This window comes from Semicossyphus pulcher, unplaced genomic scaffold (genome assembly GCF_022749685.1).
Source record: "Semicossyphus pulcher isolate SPU_LCO1_2020_fin unplaced genomic scaffold, fSemPul1.0.p SCAF_1, whole genome shotgun sequence".
In the NCBI taxonomy this organism is placed as follows: Eukaryota; Metazoa; Chordata; class Actinopteri; order Labriformes; family Labridae; genus Semicossyphus; species Semicossyphus pulcher.
This window is the reverse complement of record NW_027211603.1, coordinates 28,115,319-28,141,938: the sequence shown is the minus strand read 5'-3', so window position 1 is coordinate 28,141,938 and position 26,620 is coordinate 28,115,319. Positions and strand designations below refer to the sequence as shown.

Genomic DNA, 26,620 nt, shown 5'->3' with positions numbered 1-26,620 from the left:
AAGTATCCTTATTCTTGCTCTCTGTTAAGGATTTTGACACAGGATTACTGGAAAAGTACTCAGTAAAAGTACTTCATATTATGCATGCAAATAGTCTAGGAAGTACTAAATTCAGCAGTATATGTATCGTGGACTACTTATGGAAAATAAGGTATTTATTCTACATCAAAGTTGGTTGAGGTATCCTTATTCTTCTCACGTCGTCCTTTACTTTGAAATCCGGAAGGATACCTTCGTGATACCTTCAGTTTATTACCGGGAATAATTACTGTAAAAGTATCGTATGTTTCATGGGTCTGATCATAGACGTGTATATATGTCTATGGGTCTGATCATGAGACCGCAGTCTGCCCCAAATTCACTACCGTTTACCGTAAACGTTAGATCATTTGCGCACTGGAAAAAAAGGTGCGGCTGATTTGACCAAGGAAACGCAAACAACGGCTGGCTTGACCGCAGTGCCAGCGGCCATTGTCCTAACTGAGATATTTACCGGCAAAGAAAATAAAACAAAGAAGTAGTGCCTTTACAAACAAAGGATATCTTCACATTAATAGCCTTTGTTCCTCAGCAGAGGATTAACCACATTTAGATAAGCTAATTCCCCATTTAGCTACGATTCGTTTCTGTTTATCAAGAAGATGATTTATTGCAGCAAGTGTGCTACATTTCATTTAAGATCCATTAAAATAAAGCCTGTACAATGTGAAGATAGCAAAACGAAAAATAAAACAAATAGTTAATGGTTAGCGCTTATCCATCACAGCTGGGAGATTCCTGGTTCGAATCCCAGTACAGACGTAGTGGAGTTTGCATGTTCTCCCTGTGTCTGCGTGGGTTCCTTTCAAGGACATCAGTATGTTAACTGGTGGTTCTAAATTGTGACAATGTGAACGTTTCCTGCATCTTCTCTTCCAGCAGCACTTTCAGTGAAATTCATCGCGCACAAAAGGCTATATTTCCTGTCAGTCAAACTTACTTGTTTAACCTTGTTTGTAAACTTTTTCTGCAGACTGCCTAATCATCCCGCAGATGGCGGTGTAGGTCTGAGGACCATTCCTTTTTTTACAACAATGAATGATGTGAAAATAAGTTTTACCTCTTAAGAGACAGCTGACAATGTATTATAGTGATTTAATTAGTTATAATAAGCTCAAAGAAAGAAAAATCATATAAACCTTAATGCTGAAATCGAACAGTTGGTTATCATTTTTCCCACATCACTTAAACACACCACCTACTGTTCTGTTAACATATAGATTTTCCTCTTTGAGACATGCAAAGAGAAAAGAGCCTTCAGGAGGTGCTACATCTCTTTATATCATTTTACTATGTTAAGCACTGGAGCAGGCTTAAATACAAAACTCATTGTGCCTGAGTCTGAGTCAAAGCTCTACAAAGTTAACATTTCTATACCTTCATGTTTAATTTCAAGATTTAGTAAAATATGGCCTTAAGTTTCCCAAAAGAACGGAATTTTTGTTAGAATGAAATTAAGCTGATAAAATATTGCATCATTTAAAGTACATTCGTCAGCTTGTCACAGGATATAGATAACTTCAAATTAGGGATGTGCATTTAGAATTTTGTGTTTTTATTAACCGACAGTCTTAACGGTTCATAACTGGTTAACCATCAAAATTATAATGTACTTATCGGATTGGATAAAAGTCTGGGACTAGGGATGGTAATTTAGATTTTTTTTTCTGACCGATAACCGACCCCTGTAAACGGTCAATAATTGTTTAATGATAAGTATTAAAAATCCTTTTTTAGAAAAAACAGTTGGTTACCGACAACAAGCTCTCCATCGTGCACGCTCATTCTGATGCATGCTCTCTCTAATGCTCGCAGAAACCCACACATACACACACACACACACACACACACACACACACACACACACACACACACACATACACACTCATGAAACTAAGAGGTACATTTATTATAATCCTCAGACATAACTACTGTCACGTGTTCAAAATTTCAGGAAAGGACTACCACGCTTCAGTATAATAAACACATCTATTTATTGAAATTGCTGAGAAAATTGATGCTTGTACAAGGACCTTTTCTGTTTGGCTCACTGCAGCCTGCAAGCAGTTAGCTGCACTCAGCCGCCCAAAAAAGGATAACCTTTCCTAATACATTTGTGATTTATACTGTCCAGTGTTCTTGGGTGTTATTAATATCAGTGATTAATATGGAACCTCAAACTGAGCCCCGTGGTACATCCTTCATTATGAGTTTTTTTTTTTTATGAATTGGACAATCAGCAGTGAAATAGGATTTTTAGAAGAAATGTCAAAGCTGTCATTAAAAAAATCACAGAGACGTGTGTGCATTGTAAATTGTCCCAATGTGAACAAAAGTAAATGGTGAATAAGTTGTCCTGAGTGAACCCAAAGTTCATTACAGATGTTGGTGCAGGTTGTATGCCCTCCTTTCGAGGCCTCTCAACTCTGCGGCCTTGACAGGTGCTGAGACAATCGGTTTACTGTGTCTGTCTCACAGATAAAGGTATTCTCCCTTTTTCCTCTCACTAAAGTGCCTCAGTGTTTATCTATTAGGAGTCAGTGATATATGTTGACAGATTCTGATACTCACGTCAATAGAACGTTCCCACACTTTCAACAAAGTGTTTAAAGGGTTGAGTGTTCATAACGCACAGCTGGAGAATACAGCCATGTGATCCAGCTGCAACAATAAGTAAATAAAAATGTACAGCCGACCTTTTCTATGGTCAGCACACAGAACTTAAACACTAAACATAAGATCCTGTCCAATCCAGACGCGTGTCTGGAGTTTTAAATAATGAACGAGTTACCCGGCTGTGCCTCGTGCCTAAATGTTAGTTTTCATTTCTGCTCAACAACAGGTAATACTAAGCTTTGTTTTTTCAGTTTTTCAACTGTTAAACTGCTTGTTTAATGCCAGTGATTTTGCTCTCCTTTCAGACTCATCATGTTATTTACTCAGGACTAACAGCGCAGCCATTAGACAAACCCACACCAGTAGACTTGATGAATGGCCTGCCGCCCTGCTCTCCAGCCTCAGTCTGTACTCTGCCACCACCTTGCTGTATCCCTTCTCCTCTGACACACATTTGTAATTTCCATCCTGCTTGGGACCCATGCTGTCGATCAGAAGAAGGCACTGCTGCTCCTTCGAGCTGCAGGAGGTGGAACCCTCAGGGTGATGCCAGGTGTATTCTGCATGAAGGGACGACACCGGGCACTGGAGGAAGTACTTGGACTCGGAGGGGAGCGGGATGCAGCCTTTATCGTTATCCGAAACTGACATCCCCAAATGTTTACCCACTAAGAGAAGAACACAAGAAAGTTTGTTTAGCTTAAAGACGTATGTTTATTTTTTTTATTTACATTGGCTGTATTTTACCAAGAAGGTTTCTTTTCTAATTATAGCGTGGCAAACATCTTGGCTACGTGCCTTTATCCTCCTTCAGTTTGAAATTAACAAGTCACCATAGACTAGAGAGATTGGGCACCAGTACAAAGTGTATTCAAGTGTGATGAACATCAGTTTTCTAGGAACAAACTAGGGGCTGAGAGGAACAGAAAGGGTGCACTTTTGTCCAGTAATGAGACTAGTTAGTACTAAAAGTTAAATCGTTAACTACTGAAAGATAAGTGAGATTATAAGGAGAGTTGGATGGGTGTAATATAAATAGTTAAATCACTCTTACAACACATTTGTATCATGAAACAATTTTAATAAGTGTGCTGCAGTGTTTTTTGTCTAATGCACATCATCTAACCATGTGAGGCAAAGAGGGGTAGAGCTTTGGATAAGGGGGGAGTGTGTCACAGAATTAGAATAGAGCTTTATCATCAGCATATGGGAGTATACGAGGATTGTTCTTGGGTGTTATTAATATCAGTGATTAATATGGAACCTCAAACTGAGCCCCGTGGTACATCCTTCATTATGAGTTGTTTTTTTTATGAATTGGACAATCAGCAGTGAAATAGGATTTTTAGAAGAAATGTCAAAGCTGTCATTAAAAAAATCACAGAGACGTGTGTGCATTGTAAATTGTCCCAATTTGAACAAAAGTAAATGGTGAATAAGTTGTCCTGAGTGAACCCAAAGTTCATTACAGATGTTGGTGCAGGTTGTATGCCCTCCTTTCGAGGCCTCTCAACTCTGCGGCCTTGACAGGTGCTGAGACAATCGGTTTACTGTGTCTGTCTCACAGATGAAGGTATTCTCCCTTTTTCCTCTCACTAAAGTGCCTCAGTGTTTATCTATTAGGAGTCAGTGATATATGTTGACAGATTCTGATACTCACGTCAATAGAACGTTCCCACACTTTCAACAAAGTGTTTAAAGGGTTAAGCAACTCGTGCGGATAGAAGTAGACGTTTTAGGGGAGAATGAGTGATTTGTCAGTGTCCTTCAAGTGTCCGAAATTTAGTGTTGATTAGGTGTGACAAACCTTATGATGTCATGAGAGCATACATACACTGTCCACTCCCTCACTGTGCTCACAGACTAATCAGACAGTAAAACATGTAAAACCTTTGGCACATGGTGTTTTTTCTTATTATGATCATGCCTAGACAGGTGCTATCCCAATGCAGACCTCCTGAGTGTGATCAAACAACAGATGCTGTCAATGCAGGGGATTGTGAGAATGAACAGTCCTCCCTGGTTATAAACAGCCCCTACACATAAACATGTATTTAAAAGGGGTCAGTGCACAGGGTCAGTCACAGGGAGGCACAAATAAAGAAGGGTTTGAAGGTTTAGTGCTCATTGCATGTAGCAGCAGTTTGCAGCAGTTGATAAATTATGTGTGCAGAGGATTTGATCATCAAGGATCTTTTGATCTGAAAGCATTTTCATGTAATCTAGGAATAACCTGTGAAGGGCTCATCATACATTCATCGGGGCTGCAGTTCAGCCGAGGATAAGCTCATTGTGACGTCACGGTCACATACTTAGAATAGGTGTTTGTCAAACTTCTCAGCTGTCAATGGAAATACATCTTTAATTGTTTGGTCTGACTAAAGCCAAAATTACACCATACCTCGTTCAGTATTATGAACCATTTGACAGATGGCTGGGTTCCCTTGTGCCACATCCTGCAGTGCTTTACTGTGAGAGGAGAGGAGAGGAGAATTTTAAAAGGCTGAGGGTTCATTAAAGAGACTGTTAGTGTTTGCAAAGTAAAACTTGACCTTCAATTGCAGCATTTTCTCAAGAACTTTTGTCAGAAGTACATTTTCAGGTAGATTCCCAAATTTTGAGAGTTGGGGGTTTCAGTAGATGTTACAAAGATCCACATCAGTATTAAACAAAATCAGGCACAAGTGTTTGCAAATGAAAGACTAAATTACACTCACAACCTATGAGCCATACAAAACAGATAAAATAGATCCAGCCTATGTCATTCTATTATCCCATTAATTTGTGAATGTGCCTGGATATGTCAAGAAACAATGAGATAGAGACAACAGAGGAGTTTTTATTATTATAATTATATTAATAAAATTAATACATATTTCCTGACAGATAAAAATGACTTTAACCCCGAAAAAGTCCATCATATATTTTAAATTTTTTGTGGCAACAAAAAACGTATCTTATCCTAATGATATGTTTCATATAAAATCTGTATAAACTGTGAGCTATGTTGCTGTCTTTCAGCAGCAGCAACCAAATGAGCCTCGATGTAAGTCAAAACGAAAGTCCCAACTCATGACATTAACATGCTCCATGCTCTAATAAACCAGCCATGAGCTGTTACCTTAGTGCGGGTTCACCCCAGCCTGGTTTAGTCTGATTGAACCGAACCCTGGAGCGTTTGTCCCCTCAGTGCGGTTCGTTTAGGTGGTGTGAACGCCGGAATCAAACTCTGGTGCGGACCAAACAACCGGACCATGGTCCGCTAGAAAAGACGGGTCTCGGTCCGTTTCCAATCGAACCACGGTCCGGTTTGATTCTGGTGTGAACATAAACGGACTTTAAGTAGGACTTAATAAAGGAAGCAAACCATGAAATGGTGCATTGTAGTATGTTTACGGGTGCTGACATTTGCAGAGACACGCAGCGAGATGAGTAGAGGACAGACGTGGGGGAGCAATGAGGAAATAGTAATATGGGCTGACCAAACAAATGCTTGAGGAAACGCACGAGAACACGGAGGTATTCAAACTGTTAAGTGAAAAACTCAAGGAAATATAAATGATCGACCTGTGAAACGGTGTCGGTTAAAAGTAAAAATCTCCGACATAAAAACATTAAAGTCCGCGATCATGTTGAGTTGATCAGTGTGCTCTCTTGCTTTGTTTACTTCAGGGAGTTGTTTAACCATGTGGAAATTCTGACCAAGAGCAGTTTACCCACTTATCAAAACTTTTGGTCCGCTGGTAAAAGCTGCTGTGTGAACCATAGACTGTATAAATCATGAATGAGCTGGTTTGACTTTCCCAGGAGGAGATTCTGTCGGTGACTGACTGCAGGTGTTTAGTTATCAGACTAAAGAAGTAGCGGACTCGCTGCTCGCTCGCCCGGTGAGAGAGCGGCGAGCCGACACGTAACGGGAAACGTAAAAGAACCGGTCTCTTCATCACTACAGTCCGCTGTAATCTCTCCGAGGAAACGCCAACAACTCCTGACTCCTATTTACTGACTGACGATTAAATAAATAAACACTGCACAGGCTAACAAGCAGCTAAAGGAAGCACAGTATACCTGCTACTTAGTGCTAAAAATATTTCAATACAATAACACTAGCATTTAACTCACCGAAAAGCTGGAGCTCAGACTTCTTGCACAGCCATAAAGTTCCATAAATCCCACAGAGAGATTATTTGTCCAAACTTTGAATGAAAAAATCCCCAAAAGTCTCCAACAACACAAACAGGTGAAGTTAAGCTCAGTGTCTGTGTCTGTGTTGACGTCTAGCAGACAGCCAGGAGGATCCAATTAAAAAATCCAGGATTAATATAATTAAAACGAGTGTGTTATAAAAAAAATTTTGGTTTTCGATTGGGACCAAACAAACGAATTTTAGGTGTGAATGCGCCCTTAGAATCGAAATAGCAAGTTCTTGTGCAAACTGTAGCATGTGAAGAGAGATCATATGAGAGGGATCATTTGTTTCAGGGAAAATCCTGTGTTAAACAAGTTCGGAAGCAGATTTCACAAGATATTCACTTGTGTTTACAAGGGACCAGAAAGTGAATTGACTGACTGTTAATAAGACAGAAAATCAAGTTAGTCTTGCATTTGTTAGCTTTAGACCTGTATAATGATGCTCAAGATAAATTGATTCTGCATATTTAGATCAAACAGTGTAATGAAAGAGCAGCATCAGTTTAGCAGCTGACAGCCACATTTGGTTTAAACTTCAACATCCAATTAAACACTTTTATAACCACAGGTTGACTTTTAAAACTAGCTGTAACCCTTTAAAGCAGGGGTACTCAATTAAACTTGAAATTTTTCTCAGGCAAAGGTCTGGCACATCATAATGTCTGACCTGCGTTATGATTCAGAACCATACATTAACACATTTTTAACATCTGCAAATAAACAAAATACAATTAGGCTAAATAGTTACAACAAAAATACAACAATGCTAACACAGAACTGGAGGGAACTCTCATAATTTAACAATAATAATAATGAATACTTCAATATTGGTAGGGAAATATAGTGTGTGTTTCTAAGTTGGGTGGTGTTTGTAAGTTTGAGTGTCAAAACCTTTATTACCTGTATTTTGTTTTATTTTATGCCCCAGTTTGTGATGGAAGTGTCTTTACGTTTGTAAATGAAAACAAATTAATTCAAATAATAAATGTCTGGTACTTCAAGCATACATTTCACATTTGAGCAGCATTTAAAGAGCCATAATTCACATGGTAGTCTAATGTTGTCCATGCAGAAATCAAATGAAAGAGAGAGAGGCATTCCTCTTCACTGCAGCTGCTCTCTCTCTGCCTCCTGACAGAATTATCAAGATTTAACCACAACAGGAGGATTCACTTTATATTTTAGTTTATGTTTTGCCGAAAAGCGGTTGCAGTTTGACTTTTTCTCATGGTGAGTTTTAAAACAGGCAATGACTATGAAATAAATAATAGTGATAGTGAAGTGTTTGAACTAAACTGCAGCCTGGAGTCTCTGTTAACAGAGACAAACGGAGTGACAGTGTCAGACAATGTCCACGTTTAATAATCGCCACAGTCACGGAACATATACGAGTCTGTCAAGTCTTAAAAGCTCGGTTTTCTCTACTGCTCTCCTTTTAGAGCACGCCATGTCTACTTTTCCCTAACTCACTTATTTTCTCCCACTGTGTCTCTGTAACTCTCTTGTCGGCTGGCTCTTCAGTCTGTATCTGTATTCTCACACACACACACAGTGGGTCAGTCGCGATGTTTATCAGATTTATTATAACAGATTTGATTGGCTGAGTAGCGTCACATGTGATGATTTACAACGAATGCATTGATCTGTGAGTTTCTTGGACCCCCAAATCACTACTCCAAAGACAAAAAAAGCTGCGCAGATTAAAATAGATGCGCTTGTCAAAACTGTAAATAGGTCCGGGTCCAGAGACGATGGCAGCTGAGTCCGGATCCGGACCTAGGCACTATATTATATGAGAGCATTTCAGTTGCATGTCTGAAAACGTTTCACTATAATATAACAGAGCATTTCAGCCCCACCTGGTGTCACCAGAAAGTACTGCAAACGAAAGAAGTCAGCCCATCATTAATTCTCATCATTATATAATGTATAATCTATCAATAAAGCATCTTCCTAAATTGCATATTATTTGTGTTTGGATTTTAGTTCATGTTTATTGGTCCCTGTCGTGCTGCTTCAGACTTCGTTCTCCGATTTGTGTCCATAGTAGGCTTCCGGTGGCGTGAAAGGGCTAGCCCCGCTCTCACAATGCAGTGTGTAATGTATGTGGGAAAATATGAATATGCATGCTCAGGGTGCGACTGTAATTTATTTTGATCAATACATTGCCTGACAATACAGCGACAGAGAGGTTTTTAGAGTTTTTTGAAGTCAAAATAAAACTGGACAAGGCATCAAAGGTGTGCTGGAACCACTGAAGCCAGGAGACAAGCTGGGAAGGGAACGGGTGAACACGTTTCACTATAATACATGAGAGCATTTCAGTAGTATGTGTGAACACGTTTCACTATACTATATAAGAGCATTTCAGTAGTATGTGTGAACGGGGCTCCTAAATGTGTATATGCTTTTCCCCCCAGTGTGATAAACTATTTAAAGGAATCGACCTGTGTATGTCGCAAATGTACACTTCACTATTCCAGGTCATCACTTCCCAGATTCAACTGACTGTATCACTCACGTAGAGACAGAAACAGGACCAGGTGAGGAGTGTTGCCCTGGTTCGGGGAAGGGTCAACATAGATGTGAGTGTATCTGTATGGATTAAATAATATTGGATCAGAGTCGTCCACAGGCCGGACCCAATCCTCCATCTCTGAATTCTCTTCAATCTTCTTCAGGACGGATAAAGGGATCGCTGTGCTGTCACGAACACACTGAAGAAGAAAGGCAGATGTTTTAGCAGTGGATGCACACTGACTCAGCGTTAAGCTTTACTGTCAAGCTGTCAGTCCTCGCATTGCACATAAGTTATGCACTTTACAATATTAATAGTGGTTAGTTAGTAATTTATAAAAAAAATGGTTTTGTCAAATGTAATGACTCTGTATTGTATGTATTGTATGTATTAAATATCAATGTTTTGGCTGCAGACTTAAAATTGAAAGTAACAGAGTGCTGGTCTAGCTCAGTTAGTAGAGCAGTCACCCCACGTACAGAGGCAACAGTCTGATCGCAGGTTCGACTCCCAGTCTGCCTATCATTTGGTGCATGTCATTCACCACTCTCTCATTTCCTGGCTCTCTTCAGCTGTCCTATCTAATAAAGGCAAGAGGCCATAAAAAAATCCTAATAAATTTTAAAGTAATATTCAAATGAAAACCAAAGATGCAATAGCACATTACTTTCTTTAAGAGAGTCTTTTCTACAACCACTGAAGGTGTAAAAATAGGGAGTTCTTTCCGCAGAGAATACGCGGCTTTAAAATAAAACTTAGATAGCAGCATCACAGTTATATAGCTTAGCCTACCAGTAATCAGAGACAAAAGATATAGAAAATATTTTAAAGAATAGATTATACAAAAAAACACTCTGTGTTTCTCTGCAGAGCGTTTGATTGTGAGTTGACCCTCTCAAAAGCAGCAGAATGATCAGATGCATGAGGGGTAGAGGGAAAAATGTCAACTTAACGAGCGCGGATGGGTCGATCCATCCAAAAAACAGAATTCCCTCCCAGCATTGTTGAGATATCTCTTTCATGGGAATTGGATGGAAGTGATGTTACTTTGACCTTTAGCTACAAAATCCAACAGTCCAAGTGGACTTTTTACCAACTTGGATCAAGTATTCATTTCTGAGATTAGATATCACATTAACAAGGATGGAGCAATTATGGCCAGAAAAGTGTTTTTGCAGGACATTTTGATAGACAGTTACTTTGAAACCTTTGACCTTCACCAAATATCAAGTTCTTCGAGTCCAACTGGAAGTTTGTGCCAAATCCGAGGATGTTATGTTCATGCTATGGGACAGACCATTGGTATAGGAGGCATAAATAAAGTTGATAGGACAATTTGATGGGGGGTCTGGGGGTCTTCCCCCACAAAAATTTTAACAGAGTAGATGTAATTTCCTGTATTCTGGAGCCTTTTAATATGTGGCCTACTTTGATAAGTATCTGGCTATAGCATAACCCCCAAATTAAGGCTAGCCTATATTTTATAAATTGATCCAGAGGAAGTGGTTGGCCCCAGTTGGATCACACAAAACTAAAAGTACAATGATTGATTTGATGACTAATTCAGAGCCATCTTCAACAGTAACCACTCATTGTTTATTTAAACTTGAGGATCACTTTATGCTGTGTAGCGTGAATCGCCTTGACCTTAATTCTGAATTCTGATCATTGGATCAGACACATGCAGTTTGTCACAAGAAATATGCTGGTACCAACAGTCAATTTAGGTACTAACCATCCCTCCAAGTTTACAACCCTTCTCACATTCTAGAGAGGATAAGAAACTCACATGCAGAGACATCCTTTCTGCAAAGAATATAAGGACTAAAGTGACTGATTCTCTTTTGCAATTGAAATGTACTTAAAGTAATGTTATGCTGAGCTAACATATTTTAATACTGTGAAAATAGTTTTAACGTGAATCTGAAACTGCAGTTCTCCTCATCCTGATCACACCTCCTCCTCATGTCTGTCTCCAAACAAAGGGAGACCACATGGACTAGTGCGATCATTCGATCCATTCATTTGATGTGCATAAAGGTTTACCCGTGCATTTGCAGACGTGAAGGTGTACATGTATATACGAGTTGTTGTCATGACGGACGTTGCCATCCACCTTGTTGTTTAATAGTTTAATCCCTTTTCAACAGGTTTTATTCAACAATTGATATCAAGTGTTTGGTATCATTCTGTAGTGGATGGAGGCCAACTTTTAATATATGGAAGAATTAAATGTGTGAAATATGCAATCATGATTCTAATGCTTTTAAAAAAATCAATCTCAGAACTTTCTCGTCATGGGTGAGGCTAGAGAGGGAGACCGAGACCAGACCCCTCTGGTTCCAAGATCATAAACTTCCTCTCGTAGCTCTTGTTCCTCAAACCTTCTAGGACTTTGAGTTCTTGGGGGGAGGGTGTTGTGAAGATGAAGATGATTCAGCTACCTGCTACCTGCACGAGGGACAAAAGCCGTCCTGAAAAGGCCATCTACACAAATGCCATCTACAATGTGGTCTGTTGTCATTCATTCATTGTTCATCGTTATATTCCCTGTACCTCCTCATTTCTTCATTAATATTCTGTTTAGAAGTAGCTAAATAAACCTTTCACTTATTAAGACCTGGATCCATGGGATTTGTGTGTGTATGAAATGGTAAAGTCACTGTACACCATGGCCAAGAACCTCGTAGCAACCCTGAGACCATGAGCCTGAAGTTATTAATTAACTAATTATAAGTTTTCTCTGTTTTGTCAAAATTGACACACTGAACACTGAATTTAAGGTAAACCTATATTCTGTTATTTAATATAAAACCGACGATTTCTCTGAGAGCCGAAGTTGAGTGCCATCACTCTCCTTCTACTTTTACACCAATTTATGCGATTATGATTTATAATTTTGAGTTATGAATTATTGTTACATTTAGATATTAATCAATTATTAATTATTAATCTTGCTACCCATTTACGCTACACAGCATGTAATTTCTGTAAAATGAATTTCAGTTGTTATTAAATCAATGAGTTCAGTAGAGGACAACTATAGTCAAAGTGTACTCTCCAATAAACTGCATTCATCTTCCAATCATTTCCACTATTATGAAGAATCACCAGGACCTGAGGCCTGTGTCTCAAAGTTCCATTATGTTGTTAGCCAGTTATCTTGATGGATTTTTAAGTTTGGATGAGAGGGTGGAGCTGCAGAAAAGCGAGGGGTTGAAAAACGCCAAGTTATCAAAGCTAACAGTCTGTGTCTCTGGCTGATCCATTAACTCGTGAATGAGCTAGTTTAACTTTCCCACAGAGGAGATTCTGTTTGTGGTGATGATTGACAGCAGGCGTTCATTTGTCAGACTAAAGAAGTAGTAGCCTCGCCACTCGCTCGGGAAAACGTTCTTCTTATGCGGTCCGCTGTAATCTCTCCAGGGAAACTTCTGAGTCCTATTTACTTAAATAAAGGTTTGATAAACACTGATAATTAAAACGGGTGTGTTATAAGAACCCTCCTACCCCCATACAGCTATCTTGAACAGTAAAATTACCTATTCATTACGAAACAGGGTTTTCTTTGTTCCGGGCTGTAAACATGTTTATTTAACATGTTTAACACCGCGTGTATCGGCAGATGCACTGATTTTCAATATGCTAAAAGTGGGTGGGTCCGAACCAATAGTTTAAAAAAAATGGGTGGGACTTGTCATATAATGTTCATGACTATGGGACAGACTGACAACCCGAAAACATAATGAGAAGAGAAGAACATAAATGCAGTTTTTTGTGTTTTGTGTTGACTTTAAAGCCACTAGAAGGGCTTCAAAAACATTGGTCACTGTTGAGAGTAAAACTCCATCTCTTTCATGTTTATCACTCATGTTTTGACACATGGTTTGAAAGAATGCAGCATTACCAGGAATCATTTTGTGAGATCAGTTGCTACATTTTTAACCTCTGATCAATCTAAAGTACACATACCTGTCTTGGCCTTTCTCTTTGTGCCCCTGTGCTGTAGCCTTTAAAGGGGGAGTTTGTGAAGACCTTGTTAATATCATGTATGGTGTAGACACATACAGCACTCATCCCCCTGCAGAGAGAGACACAGAGGTCAGCACAGACATCTGTAGCAACAAGGAACTGGTGAGAGGTCAGAGCGGATTTTAGACATGCTTGCGAAAACAAACAGACTTTAACAAGAGGAACTGCTCTGAACTTTACATTAGTCCACCAAATTTCATACATTTTACCTTTTCATTAGTCTCCACAGCACAATAAATACATAAATAACAATAGTTTGCCCTGTTTGTCAACTTAAGAGTCTTTAATCCCATCACACAAGGGTTTGTGGTGACTGATATGGAAAGAGTCCAAGGAAAACAACACAAGGCAATTCATGCTTGAGAGTGATTACACTGTACTTCATGAAGGTTTGAGATGAAATCGAAACTAGCTCTGTATCAAGTCATCATCAAACTGGTTTTACCTGAGTGATAATGATAATAAAAACGTACCATTCGTTTCTGAAGAGTCCATAAACTTTGGTATCCTGCCACCGGTCTGCATAAACAGCAGCCACATCTACCAGCTCAGAGAAGTGCTGTCTGCTGTCCGGGTCTCCACAGAAGAGCCTGGCGTTCATCTGGGACGTCCATGTAAACTGCATTTGTGTCTTCGGACCACCAATGTCTGCCTAGAAGCAACACGCAGCCACATGATCAATCATTCCTTCATAAAGCACATGTTATCATTAGTATATGACATGGAGGTGGTTAAAAGTTCTTGATTTAAAGCAGTTACTGTGGGCAAGCTGTTTAATTATGCAGGACTTACCATGCAAACCTGGGTGACAAAGGGGAGCCACATTCCACTGTACAGGCCTGAGTCTTGGTTTTTCTCCCTGTAAAATCCAAACACTTTATCCTGCAAAGGATTGTCTGGCTGTCTGATGGGCACCAAACCCACAAAGTGCTGCTCTGAAGACAGAAGAGAGAAAGATACAGTATGATCATTACAGTGCGATATGATACAGTACGGTACGATATACTACAATACGATACGATGTCCCCTTGGAGAAATTTAGACTCAAATGTTGCACACATAGCTGCCTCCATAGTATGATTAATTAGAAATAGTAAACACGTAAACAACGTGGCACATACTTCTCACATTCACAAATTACAAATATTGCTGTTCCACATATTGCACAACAACAATAAGTGGAATAATCTCCATTTAAATACCTTTATTATGGTTTGCTGGTCCAACTGATTTTGTCCCAAACTTGTGGATGCCAACAAACATCTGAGATCCAGAGTATGTCATATAGAGATCTTCATCTGCCTCTGACTCTGCAAAGACACAACACGATGAATACAACTTTTAATGGTATTATAACAGCAACAATGTGTTCATATTACAGTTTCTCTTGTCAGTGTTAGCATGCAAAGCTGCTTACTGACGGGCAAAACCTGGGAGACAGGTGAGAGACATCATGTGTCTGAACAGACTTTGATCACAGTCTAGAGGGACAGGTAGGTACAAGCAGGAAGCACCAGTACAATCCCATGATAAGCATTGCTAGTGAAGAACAAGAAGACATTATTAGAGGGTGATGAATTTAGTAAAGCAGGTTAGCAGAGCTTAAAAGTGCTCAGATGTTCAGCAAAGACAAACTTACCTCTGAGGAATAGAGAAATCATTAAGGGAAACTGGTGAGTCAAAGAAAGCAAAGACTCATATGCAGGGACAGAAAACTTTCCTGTATGTTCAAAAGCTCACCCACAAGTGCAGACGCTTCACCTTCCTTTATGGTAAACTCCCTGATGCTTTGCTGGATGCCCTTCACCTTTCTAGTGGTGCTGCACATGGGAAACTGCTCTGATACATTCTGCAAGAAACACAGCAGACCTTTAAGAATAAATCTTTTCTATTGTTTCTTGACATTATATCCAGTGCATCTCTGCAGTGTCCTACCATGTCACAGCAGAAAGTTTCCCTGCCGTTAGTTCCACACACAAACACCAGGTCGGCATCTTTCCTCTTGTGGACCACAGTGATGTTGTAGTTGCAATCCTACATGACAAGAGCAAGTTTTTATTGTCATCAGATCTGACCCACACACCAAATGTTCTGCTGTCATGTTCATTAGCTGCTCACTTTGTCTGAAGATCCTCTGCCGATGCAATCTTCCCACGACACCTCTCTTTGTTGAGGAGTCTGTGAAGGACACATGCAGGAAAATCACTTTTAGCAATGAACATAACAAAGAAACTGTTTAAGTAATTTAATTGGTTGTTAGGTTTACACCAATTTGAATGCGCTCAGCCCTAGCTTCCTATTGGTTCAGGTATCGATCATGCGGTCTGAGCATGTATTAGAAATTTAGTTGAAGCTATGGAGCCCGGAGAGCACACTAGTTTTTGACTGTAGCTTACCTCTTTTTGACAAATGTTTTTGTATTATGAGTCATTCATTCGTACAAGAGAAAAATATCTTCAGTAAACAGTAAAACGAAGAATGGACTGCGGAGTTTTATTGAAGCCCGAGTCACCTACATGCTCGGACCCTATAGTTTTGTGTGCACTAATAAATAATGGACGGAGTCACGCTTACACCAAACTCCACACAGACAGACACACAGATTTTGAGGCACGTTCCCGGTAAGTGTGTGAGTGCTTGGTGCTGTCCTACTGTCAGATCATCAAGTGCATGACGGCTCTGATACGGACTTTTCTGCGGACTTTCCGTGAGTCCGCAAATCTGCGGACTTTCCTGTGGGAGCCAGCTTGGTGACAAACCTGATTGCCCAGCCCCCCACTAAATGTAAACAAATGTTTGTGTATTGAAGTAGTATTCAATTAAGTTTGAACAAAAAAACCTAAATGTAAACACAGCGACAATGGAAGGTGACGGGACCCACAAAAAGATTTATCTGTAAATTACATATAGTTAAACATTTTTGTGGTTTTTAGAGATGTTTAGGTTTTTAAGTCAAATATTCTCAAAGGATTCAAAATAATACCTTCTGCATTTCTAATCAGTTCTCAAACCCTCACAGACTCGAGCACTGCATGCCTGATGTCATGAAGTCCATTAACGGTTCAGTGCTTAGGCTTTAGGGTTGAGATTGGGATTGGGCCTCGGTCTGTCAGTCCAGGGGTTCCCAAACTTTTCCATGCCAAGGCCCCCCAAACAGTATTAGCTTCTGGCCATGTAAAGAAACATCAACTTTTAGAATGTATTTTCTTACTTTTATTCACTATTCAATAATTATTACATTTGTTTAGCATAAGAAAATTATTAACGAACATCTTTTCAGCACTGTATATTCCCACTGAATAATAAACTTTTCAACAAACCGTTTGAGAGGGTCTCCAGACAGAGGACACATTTCGGGCAATCATGGCCATTTTTCTGTATTGCTGTAAAGCCATACTTAATGTATGCTGCCTCATATTTTCAGATTTTAGTTGGCCATGAGTTCTTAGGTTTTTTTGCAGCAGAGTCCTCCATGGCAGGGCTGTTGGTCTGCTCCTTCGGCCTATTTGTTGTCAAAAACCTGTCCATTTTGCGCTTGCTAGCTACACCCAGCTTGATAACAACCGCCAGGTCTACACAGATTATGATGTCGTTATGACGTCGTCATGCCGAATTTGCTGCTGAATTTGAGAACCCGAGATTATGGCAGTTAACGTGTTGTACGGTTCAGGACAAATGGTTATAAAAAAAATAAAATTAAAAAATGAAAAAAATATATTTATTTATCTTTTTCATTTTTTTTCTTATCTTCCCTCGAATTTTCTGAGGCCCCCCTAGCGCCCCCCCAGGGGGCCGCAGCCCCCACTTTGAAAACCACTGTGTCAGTCAATCAACTTCACACTTCATGAGTTCATAGCTGATGCCCCAAAGAAAAGCAGTATTGGTGGGGCAATAACAACAAACTACATTTTCAGCCAAAGCAAGGTTCTACGTAGAAACCTGCAGCTGTTCTGAACGGCCCATTTCAGAGGCGACCTTTTTAAAAATGTAACTTTGGAAAAACACAGAATTATGCTGTTTTCACTTTGAGCAATAAACACCCTTCCAGGAAGTCTTTGGACCAAGTTCAATAAGTTTTTTTTTTTTTTTGGGGGGGGGGGGGGGGGGGGCTGATATTTTTTAAAGTTTTTTTATAATTTGGGTAAAGATTATATTCCAAAAAATATCATATTCCCTTAAGGCTGTGATATTGCAGCCCATTTAGAGGACATGTGTAGATTGGAAGTTTGAGTGACTACGAAAACTTAGTGACGTTTGGTGCTGTGGCAAATTCATCCAACTATAAAGTCTGTCTTTAGTTTATTTGTATGAATGTGAAGTCAATCAGTCAACATCTCAGCCAACAGCACCTCAGGGGGCCAAGCAAACGGGCAGTTCAATACATGCAAGCACTCCAAAAGGGCACTTCACCACTCATCTTAAAGTCACGCTTTCTGCAGTTTGATATCTACCTTAAGTGAGTTATGTAGTACATCACTGTCAGAAACAGTCACTACCTGCTGAGGATCTTGAAAGTTGAGTGAAATCAGGTGGTTTTGTCCAAAAACTGTGACAGTGTCTGGCTTTCCTTCCAGAAGAATCTGCGCAGATGGATGGTCTCCAGGCAAACGTATCCGCTTCATTGAAGCATCTATAGTGAGAACATTGTGCACAACTTGTTGAAATACAGTACACAGTAACCACGTCATCTGTTTTTAGCCAAGCTCAAGATGTCATTCTTTTGTTGACGACTTTGAACTGTCTTAAATTTGGTCCAGATATTCTTGGTCCCAAAATAATGAATCTTTATGACTACGATGATGCTCTAACTCTGACATCCAAATTTTACTCACATCCACAGAGACTGTGTCTGGCTGCGACAGAAATATCACGTTTGTTGCATCATGTCTTAAAGAACTGGTTTGTGTGCCTCCAATCTAGTTTAAGCGAAACAGTCCTCTTTAGCACCTTCAGAGAACTGTTCTAATGTGCATTAGCTTTATCTCTAACATAATGCTGATTTCACATACTGTATGTTCTCTCACCTAAATCCTGTTTAGTTGATTTAACTGAATTGTGTTAGTTTTAAAAAAAAATACATATTTCCAATTATTGACGGCTGCTTTTGTATTCGTAGGAAATGAAGAGGACCAAATAAATGACTCATTTGTCTTATTTGAGTGCTCTCGGCAGTGGTGGTGGAAAATCTACAAATGATGACTGTAACACAGATTTGTCTTTTGATTTTTTAATTATAATTACAAAAGACTTTTGCAAAGGGGTCAGAGCACCACAGTGACGCAACGTTTATTTTTTAAATTCGGTAACCGCTGAAACACGCGCATGATACGGGCTGAATGAATGAGGAAGTCGAATGAGGGTTTTATAGCCTAGGGAGGAGACAGCGGGAAACTCTAAGTTTCCTGAAGAAAATCTGCTCCCGACAAGGTTAGGTTCACAGACACAGTTACTATAGTAACCAACTCAGCGCTGAAGTTAGCTCTCTTTCTGAAACGGCAAACCCGAGGTTTCCCTCATTTCAGGGTTAACAAACCCGGGGTTTTCACTAAACCCGCTTCCTGAAACGGACCCCTGTTGACTCCAACTGTAAAAATGACTACATTAATTCAGATCAGATGATCTGTGATCAAAAATGTAAATAATGAACAAATAATATAAAGACATAGTGCTGGTAAGAAATGTCCGTATGGCTCTGCAGCAGGAACACAGACTGCAGCCTGTTCTTCATGTGCAGGAGTTTGTTAAACAGGTAACAGGTTACAGAGAGGAAACACTGTTACTGTGTGTTTGATTAGAATGAATACAGTGCACATGTGTGCAGACACAAACAGCTGTTAAAGCAGACTGACAGCTGATCCAGCGGTGATCAGCTGACGCGATCATCACAAATGGACGTCGCAGCACGTGACGCTTCATTGGAAAGGACGTCTCATGTCTCTTAAAAAACATTCCCTCGTTTCCTCTCTCCTCTCTTGGTTTCCTTGCGTCTCTCCATGCATCTCTGGTGGGAGGGACTAAGACGCAAGTGAACGACGCAAGTGAAGGGAACATGGATGCAATTTAAAAGACTTGGGAAGCAGCCATAGTCTATGGTTGGCGTCCACGATGTTGAATAGCCTCGCTCCTACTTTACCAGCCTATGTCTAAAGTTTATCTCTAAAAAGCCTTGAAATTCCTCCAACACACAAAAACATTTCACTTTCACTTTGACAAGACGTTCATCGTTTTGTGTCAAAACTCGTAGCCTACCTGTGTCTGGGATGATCATCCTCGGTAAATGCGCTGTGTTCGCCTCTGTCAAACTACAGAGGCATGGAAATAAAATATACACGGATAAAAGTAAGAGACACATCTCTCCGTCTGTAAAGTCTCCTGCTGTGCTAGTCACTGAGCGAGAAGCATGGAGTAGCATGTGTCTGCAGAGCCGGAGGCTGCAGATTCAGGACCGCAATTCTGAAAATGAAAGTGAAATTAATGTTTTACTGTAATACGTTCAATATGATATGACTATATTTACTACTATGATTAGTCTGAAAGGCACTGCAGACATTCACCTGATAGTTAATGATAGCTTGCTGGAAACGAACTGTTTGGTGGGAAAGGGGTATTTGTTAATTTAATGAAACTGAAGCATTATTTTTCGCAAGACCAACTAAGTGATGACTTAATGACTATGAAATATAATTTCAGTCTATGCATAAACTTAAAAAGAGGATAAAACCAATAGTCTGGATGATATGGGAAAAACATGTTTTTGTTTTATTGTTTAATTAAGTTTAAATATTCTCGCAATTAAACTGTTTACTGTCTGTTTACCCCACAATTTGTGTTATCAGATAATTTACTCCTTTTTTATTTTCTTTTGTAATGTTGGTGGATGACACATTTTTAATTTTTAATAGGATTTATATCGGCCTTTTCTGCAGGTCTACACCTTGTTATGTCATTTAATATACAGACACAAATGAACAATACAATCTTAATAAGCTATCTGCCAATATAAGTTCAATGAGGAAGTAGTAATGTTTTTTTTTTTTTAATAAATCTTTTTATTGATTTTCTTCAGCAGACAGTATATATAACAATCAGTACACACATATATACACATATAACCTATAAAAGGTATTTAGTATTAAACAGGAGTACAAAAAAGGGTAACAAGGCATGTGCATCTTCAAAAAGTGATAAAGTGCCTGTAACATGACCCCTCCTCCCCACCTCCTTACTGTTTTAGTGAAGTGGAGGAATTTTGTAGGCAATCAAGGAAGGAAAGGAAAGCATTAAACAGGTAGTGCTGTTACCTACTTTACAATTTGAACTTTTAATGGTTCTGGAAAAGTCAGACATCAAAAACATGTTCTTTCTGTTCCTTCCTTTCGGTCTCTGCGTCTCTGTCTCTCTGCCTGTTTGTTGGGGTGACAGAGAGAACGCCTGATGTCTTCAGTGACCGCCTGTCATGCTCAGTGTGTATTTTATGCCGTTTGATTTTTCTGTTCAGAAAAATGGTTTTCATTGTTTGTTCTGTTTTTGTACTTTAATAAAGATTCCATTTCAATGTCTCAAGTTTCATGTTTATTTAAATTTATACAAAAATAAATATTTGGGTGTAAAAACTTTAAACTGTTGTTATAATTAATATTTGGGTGTAATAAACCTTTAAAACTCTAAGTTGTTCGACAAAAAAGTGGTATTTGGGCGGAAAACGGCATCAGTTGCTTTTTACAGTCATCCAATAGGTGGCACAAGGGTCCCAGAAATGCGGTCCCAGAATTGCGGTCCTGAATCTGCAGCCTCCGGCTCTGCAGACACACTGAGCTGTGAACGCTCTCAGGATCTGCTCTGAGAGGGGCGGGTCTCTCATTGGATGACTGACTTTGGCTAATATCATTTGTAGGCTTCTGCAATTAAGGCTACAGCTCCAAGAATCTACCTGTAGTAATCATTTCAACCTACTTTTGTTTACTGCTTTGTTAATACCATATAGAGGCTGGTGATCTTATAACTTACAGTATATTATTGTCAGTTGTCCTTCTATAGCCAAACTGACTGACAGAAATAAAAAGCCAGTAAAGAATCAATTACATCAAACACCAGCGGCCATTGTCCTAACTGAGATATTTTACCGGAAAATAAAATAAAACAAAGAAGCAGTGCCTTTACAAAAACATTACATCTTCACATTAGTAGCCTATCTTAGGAGGATTAACCAAATCCAGATAAACTAATATTTCCCACTTAGCTTTAATGTTGATCTACGATTCGTTTCTGTTATCGTTTATCAAGAAGAGCATTTATTGCACCAAGTGTGCTACATTTCATTTAAGATCCATTAAAATAAAGCATATACACTGTGAAGATAGCAAAACGAAAAACAAAACAAATAGTTAATGGTTAGCGCTTATCCATCACAGCTGGGAGATTCCTGGTTCGAATCCAAGTACAGACCTAGTGGGCCATTCTGTGTGGAGTTTGCATGTTCTCCCTGTGTCTGCGTGGGTTCCTTTCAAAGACATCAGTATGTTAACTGGTGGTTCTAAATTGTGACAATGTGAACGTTTCCTGCATCTTCTCTTCTAGCAGCACTTTTAATGAAATTCATCGCGCACAAAAGGCTATATTTCCTGTCAGTCAAACTTGTTTAACCTTGTTTGTGAACTTTTTCTGCAGACTGCCTAATCATCCAGCAGATGGCGGTGTAGGTCTGAGGACCATTCCTTTTTTTACAACAATGAAGATGTGAAAATAAGTTTTACCTCTTAAGAGACAGCTGACAGTGTATTATAGTGATTTAATTAGTTATAATAAGCTCAAAGAAAGAAAAATCATATAAACCTTAATGCTGAAATCGAACAGTTGGTTATCGTTTTTCCCACATCACTTAAACACACCACCTACTGTTCTGTTAACATATAGTTTTTATATGAGAGGCATCTTTAAATATTTTTATTATGTTAAACCTGATGAATTGTGTATAGGTAATTTAGCTCCTTCTCAGTTGTTACCTTCCCTAAGTCTCTTCAGTGTAGGTAAGAGAAAAAGCAAAGATGATATCAATCCTTCAGTCACAACCAGCAAGACAAATGATTTAAAACTCCTAATAAACTGTTAATATTACTGTTCTTAATCTAAACATTGCCGGCTTTATATATTTCTCTCTGGTGTGTATTAAAATCAGAGAAAACAAAGATTCTTCTTTTCAACCTGAGCTCACAACGACAGAGAGTCTCTGGCCAGAAGCTGGAGCAGACTGCAGCTCTGACTGGAAGTTTTCCAGCTGTACTGTAAATGCTGCAGCAGCGCTTCACGTGCTGGCTGTGACTGCAGTTTATGATCAGAGCAGGTGGCTGAAACTCAACTCTTACTCACGACACCCAACGCAGGATGAAACCAAAGAAACAACAGGAGTGTATTATGAGTAATTAGTGTTAGGGTTTAATCAGCCAGTGGATGCTGACTCTGATGAGGAGTGAAGATGATCAACACATGTGAGTCAAACGTTTTATCTGCCAAGTTTTCCTCTGACTGTACCCTGCAGGTCAGCTAATCTGCATAAGAGATGATGCTTTGTTTTTTACAGATATTCACTTGAGTGAAGATTTTCCTCTTTGAGACTGAGCATGCAAAGAGAAAAGAGCCTGCAGGAGGTGCTAGTCACATCTCTTTATATCATTTTACCATGTTAACCTGCTGTCCAGCATTGAAGCAGGCTTAAATCAAAGGTTATTATGCTACAAAGACTAGTGTCAAAGTTGACATTTCTATCCTTTCATGTTTAATTTCTAAATGTATTAAAATATGGCCACACTTTTTCTACAGGGGTTTACCCTCAACATATGATGCCTCGTCCAGTCGATGAGGACGACCCCGACCAGCCTGAGTGGCAGCTGGTTGTCTCCTTCTTCTGTAAGGGGATGATCGAAGGAGTCGTTCTGCTCCTCCTCCTCTGGCTCCTCATTCAGGTTCTCTTCGTGCAAAATTTGGAAGGTAGTAACATTTTAATACATTTGTAAATGTATTTATTGTGTGTGCGGGAGACGAAGGGTGCATTGGATAAAGTTGAGTGAAAAGTATGTTATTATTAATCTTTAACGCTGTTTTTTTCCGTCTAAAATGTAAATAATTGCTGTAAATGTGTACACCGTGAATATAATTCAATCTACTACTAGTGCTACTTCTTTCAACAACTTGTCAAAGCTTCAGCAATCAGCCGGATGTAACGCACATTTCTGCCTGCAACAAGTCAAATTCATAACTTGATGTAGTTAGAATGCGTCCCCTCTCTAAAACTGCTAAGCTCAGTGCAGAGAAGTTTCCCATGGTTTGGATGAGATTATAGAGATACAGCTCTTAGTGGAGGTTACATTAAAAACCTCCTCTGAAAACTTCAGCAGCATCTTCTCTTGTGTGTTAGTGAAAAAACAAAATATCAAGCAAGCTGCATTTAAATCTCTCAAAACCACATCAACAATTGCTCAGACTGAAAAACAAAAGATCTGCAATTTTAGTTTTTTTTCTGATCTTAAGTGCCCTTGTTTTCAGGCAAATATGTATAAGAAGATGTTACAACGACAGTGTTACAAAATGTCATTGAGCAGACGCTGTTGTCCAAAGCGACAAACATCTGAGAGTTAACAAGCAACGATCGAGACAGGAGGGAAGGAAGTCAGTAAGAGCCAACAAACAGCTTCAGGTGTGATCGAACTCTGGTGCTGACAGGCAGTGAGCAGAGGCAACGCACAGGGTGTGAAGAAAACTCATCATAATCATCATCAACAACATCCTCAATATCATTAAGTGCGGAGGTGTTCATAAAGAGCTGGGTCTTTAGCTTCTTCTTAAAGGTGAAAGGGACTCTGCAGACCGAGTGGAGTTTGGTAGCTTGTTCCACCACCTGGGGACTGAGGAGAAGAGTCTAGTTAGAGACTACCAGAGAGTACCAGGCTCCTTTCATTGGCAGAGCGTAGTGGGCGGGAGGGAGTGTAGACCTGGATGAGGGCGTTCAGGTAGGCAGGAGCCGTTTTTGTTGCTGTTTTGTAAGCGAGCGACAGGGTTTGAATTTGATGCGAGCAGCAGCGGGGAGCCAGTGGAGGGATATGAGCAGTGGAGTGATGTGTGTTGTTTTTGGTTGGTTGAAGTCGCGCTGCTGCACGCAGGAAGGCCTGCCAGTAAAATGCCAATAAAGAAGTCAGAATAAGACCATATACACTATTATCTTTGGTTAAATGTCTACACATACAACCCACATAGATCCAGGAGTACTGGAGTGTAAAATATGTCTGAACAATTTGCTGTTATTCCAGGATTTAGCTCATTGATCTGCATTAACATATTTGACCACCCACACAAAGAAACAAAGTGACTGCGGGTGTTAAAATAATTTAATCTGTTGTGACATGAGGCCTCTGTTCAGACCCCCTTTGGCCTGAGGGCGGCCATATTTATAGCCTAACAAAGCCTACGGTTCATGGATCGTCACTCTGTTGGCTAACAGGCGTGTCGTTTCTCAGAGATCAGGAACAAACTGTACTCAGCTGATGAAGGTTAAAGAGCATGACCGGGTGCAGCGACTGAGTCATCCTCGTTCAAGAACAATCTACGGTATGTCCTTCTTCAAAGATGGTTACATTTTCACCACATGGGGGCAGTGTAACAAGCTGTAAGGACAACAATGATGTGTTAGCTAAGAATGTCTTCTAGCACACACAGATGAAAATTATCACTGGTGTTGTGAGTTATTCCTGTCCACCTGACGCATGTCAGTCCAACATTCACTCTGATTTTAGCTCTGTTTTTGGTCTCCACCAGTTTCTGGTTCTTCACTTCTAATTAATCCTCTTTGCTTCCTAGCTAGTAGCTCTGTTTGTCAGTCAGAGGTTAAAACAAGGTTTATTAGAGTGGGCTCCTCACTAGAAATGATCCCTTTCATGTTTGACCTTATTTGATCCCTTATTTACACACATTTTGGATTGTATCTGTATATTTTTCCCATCTCAATTCCTTCTTAGACCTCAATGCAACACCAAGCCTCAACCTGCAGCCAGTGAAGGAAATGAAATGATTTAGTACAGGGACTCCTTTCAGTCTCACAGGAAGTAAAAGAGCTTTTCATAGAAGTGATGCTAACTGAGCTGATGAATGAAACGCTCAAGAAGAGGGTTTTCCTCTGTACAGGTTCAGCTGCTTTTCCAAAGCTAAGCGAGTAAAAGGATTCATGCTTTACATGATTAGTTTGAAAATGCTTTGATGATCTTTCCATAAAGCTCCTGTGAGGAGTTTTTAGCTGGTCACGAAACAGACTGAAACCGATTACTGTCAATGCATCTATACGACCTACAAAAGCAAATGAGACCATCAGGATAAAGATGTTTTTTTTAAGTAATAATCTTGAAGATTTTCATTTAATTAAATGTCTGTTAAGTCTCTATCTATCGCCGAATGAGGTAACACAATGGTGATTGAGCCTATGGCCCACTGATGAAAGCCTTTGCATTTGCAGTCTGCCAGAGAGGGTAGGCGGAGCTAAGCGGCTGCTTTTCCGCTCTCTGCAAGTGTTGCGAGTAAACAGTAATCTACTATGGCTAAACAAATGAGGAAAAGATCGATGACTACAGATCCAACTTCAAAAATAAGTGAAAATCCAAAGAAAAAGAAACAAATTGGACGCTCAGATGAAGCAAACAGTCTGAAAGGAAAGCGACCGTCAGCGAGGAAAATCAAGAGTTACAACCGGAGCCAACCGTGGACGTCACACATGCGATATCTGGGAAGTGTGCTCCCACAATATATAATTATCGCCATAGGTGCCACCAAAGAGAACGAAACTGAAATCTTTGAGATTATAACTTCAATAAAGACGTTTTGAAAGCGGCTGAGGTCGGTGTCAGATGAAACAAATCACAGCATGCAGATTCAGGGTGATTGCATTTGACTGCTAAAAGCAGGAGAAACATCAGCGAAGAAAAATGTTGTTGGGCTTTGTCCACAGGGGTCATCAAGATCGGCACAAAATTAAAGTTCCTCACAGAAGCTTTAATATACATCTATGGAAAATAATCTTTTCTTTCCTTTATGAACAGCGGACATATGATCTCATGTTGGAACAGTAAGACGACAGCCGTAAAGGAGCTAGTCCTGAATTTTCAGACTGCTGCAGGTAAAGGAGCTAAAGTGAGGAGTTCGGTGCTGTTAGCCTATTTAGCCAGATTTTTGATGGACAGTGAAGGT

At 39.7% G+C, this 26,620-nt stretch overlaps 1 protein-coding gene across 1 annotated transcript; it reads right to left on the bottom strand.

The window, feature by feature from the left end:
* Positions 1-2,053: 2,053 nt before the first annotated feature.
* Positions 2,054-19,714, bottom strand: LOC138589134 (semaphorin-7A-like). Its single transcript, XM_069659362.1, has 12 exons — positions 19,646-19,714; positions 17,890-18,026; positions 15,515-15,574; positions 15,332-15,430; positions 15,137-15,245; positions 14,599-14,706; positions 14,189-14,331; positions 13,870-14,048; positions 13,337-13,445; positions 9,361-9,563; positions 5,057-5,124; positions 2,054-3,323 (listed from the first exon to the last, which is right to left on the bottom strand). The coding sequence occupies exons 1-12, from the start codon at positions 19,662-19,664 to the stop codon at positions 2,971-2,973; spliced, it is 1,587 nt and encodes a 528-aa protein (XP_069515463.1). The 5' UTR covers positions 19,665-19,714; the 3' UTR covers positions 2,054-2,970.
* Between the last annotated feature and the right edge of the window lie 6,906 nt (positions 19,715-26,620).

What these genes read in the sequence shown, in the direction of transcription:
- LOC138589134 (XM_069659362.1), bottom strand. An exon ending in TGAAGCGTCTGCACTTGTGG is followed by an intron (nt 14,707 to 15,136) that starts GTGAGCTTTTGA and finishes GTGTCTTTGCAG; the next exon opens with AGTCAGAGGCAGATGAAGAT. An exon ending in TTGTCACCCAGGTTTGCATG is followed by an intron (nt 14,049 to 14,188) that starts GTAAGTCCTGCA and finishes TGTTGCTTCTAG; the next exon opens with GCAGACATTGGTGGTCCGAA.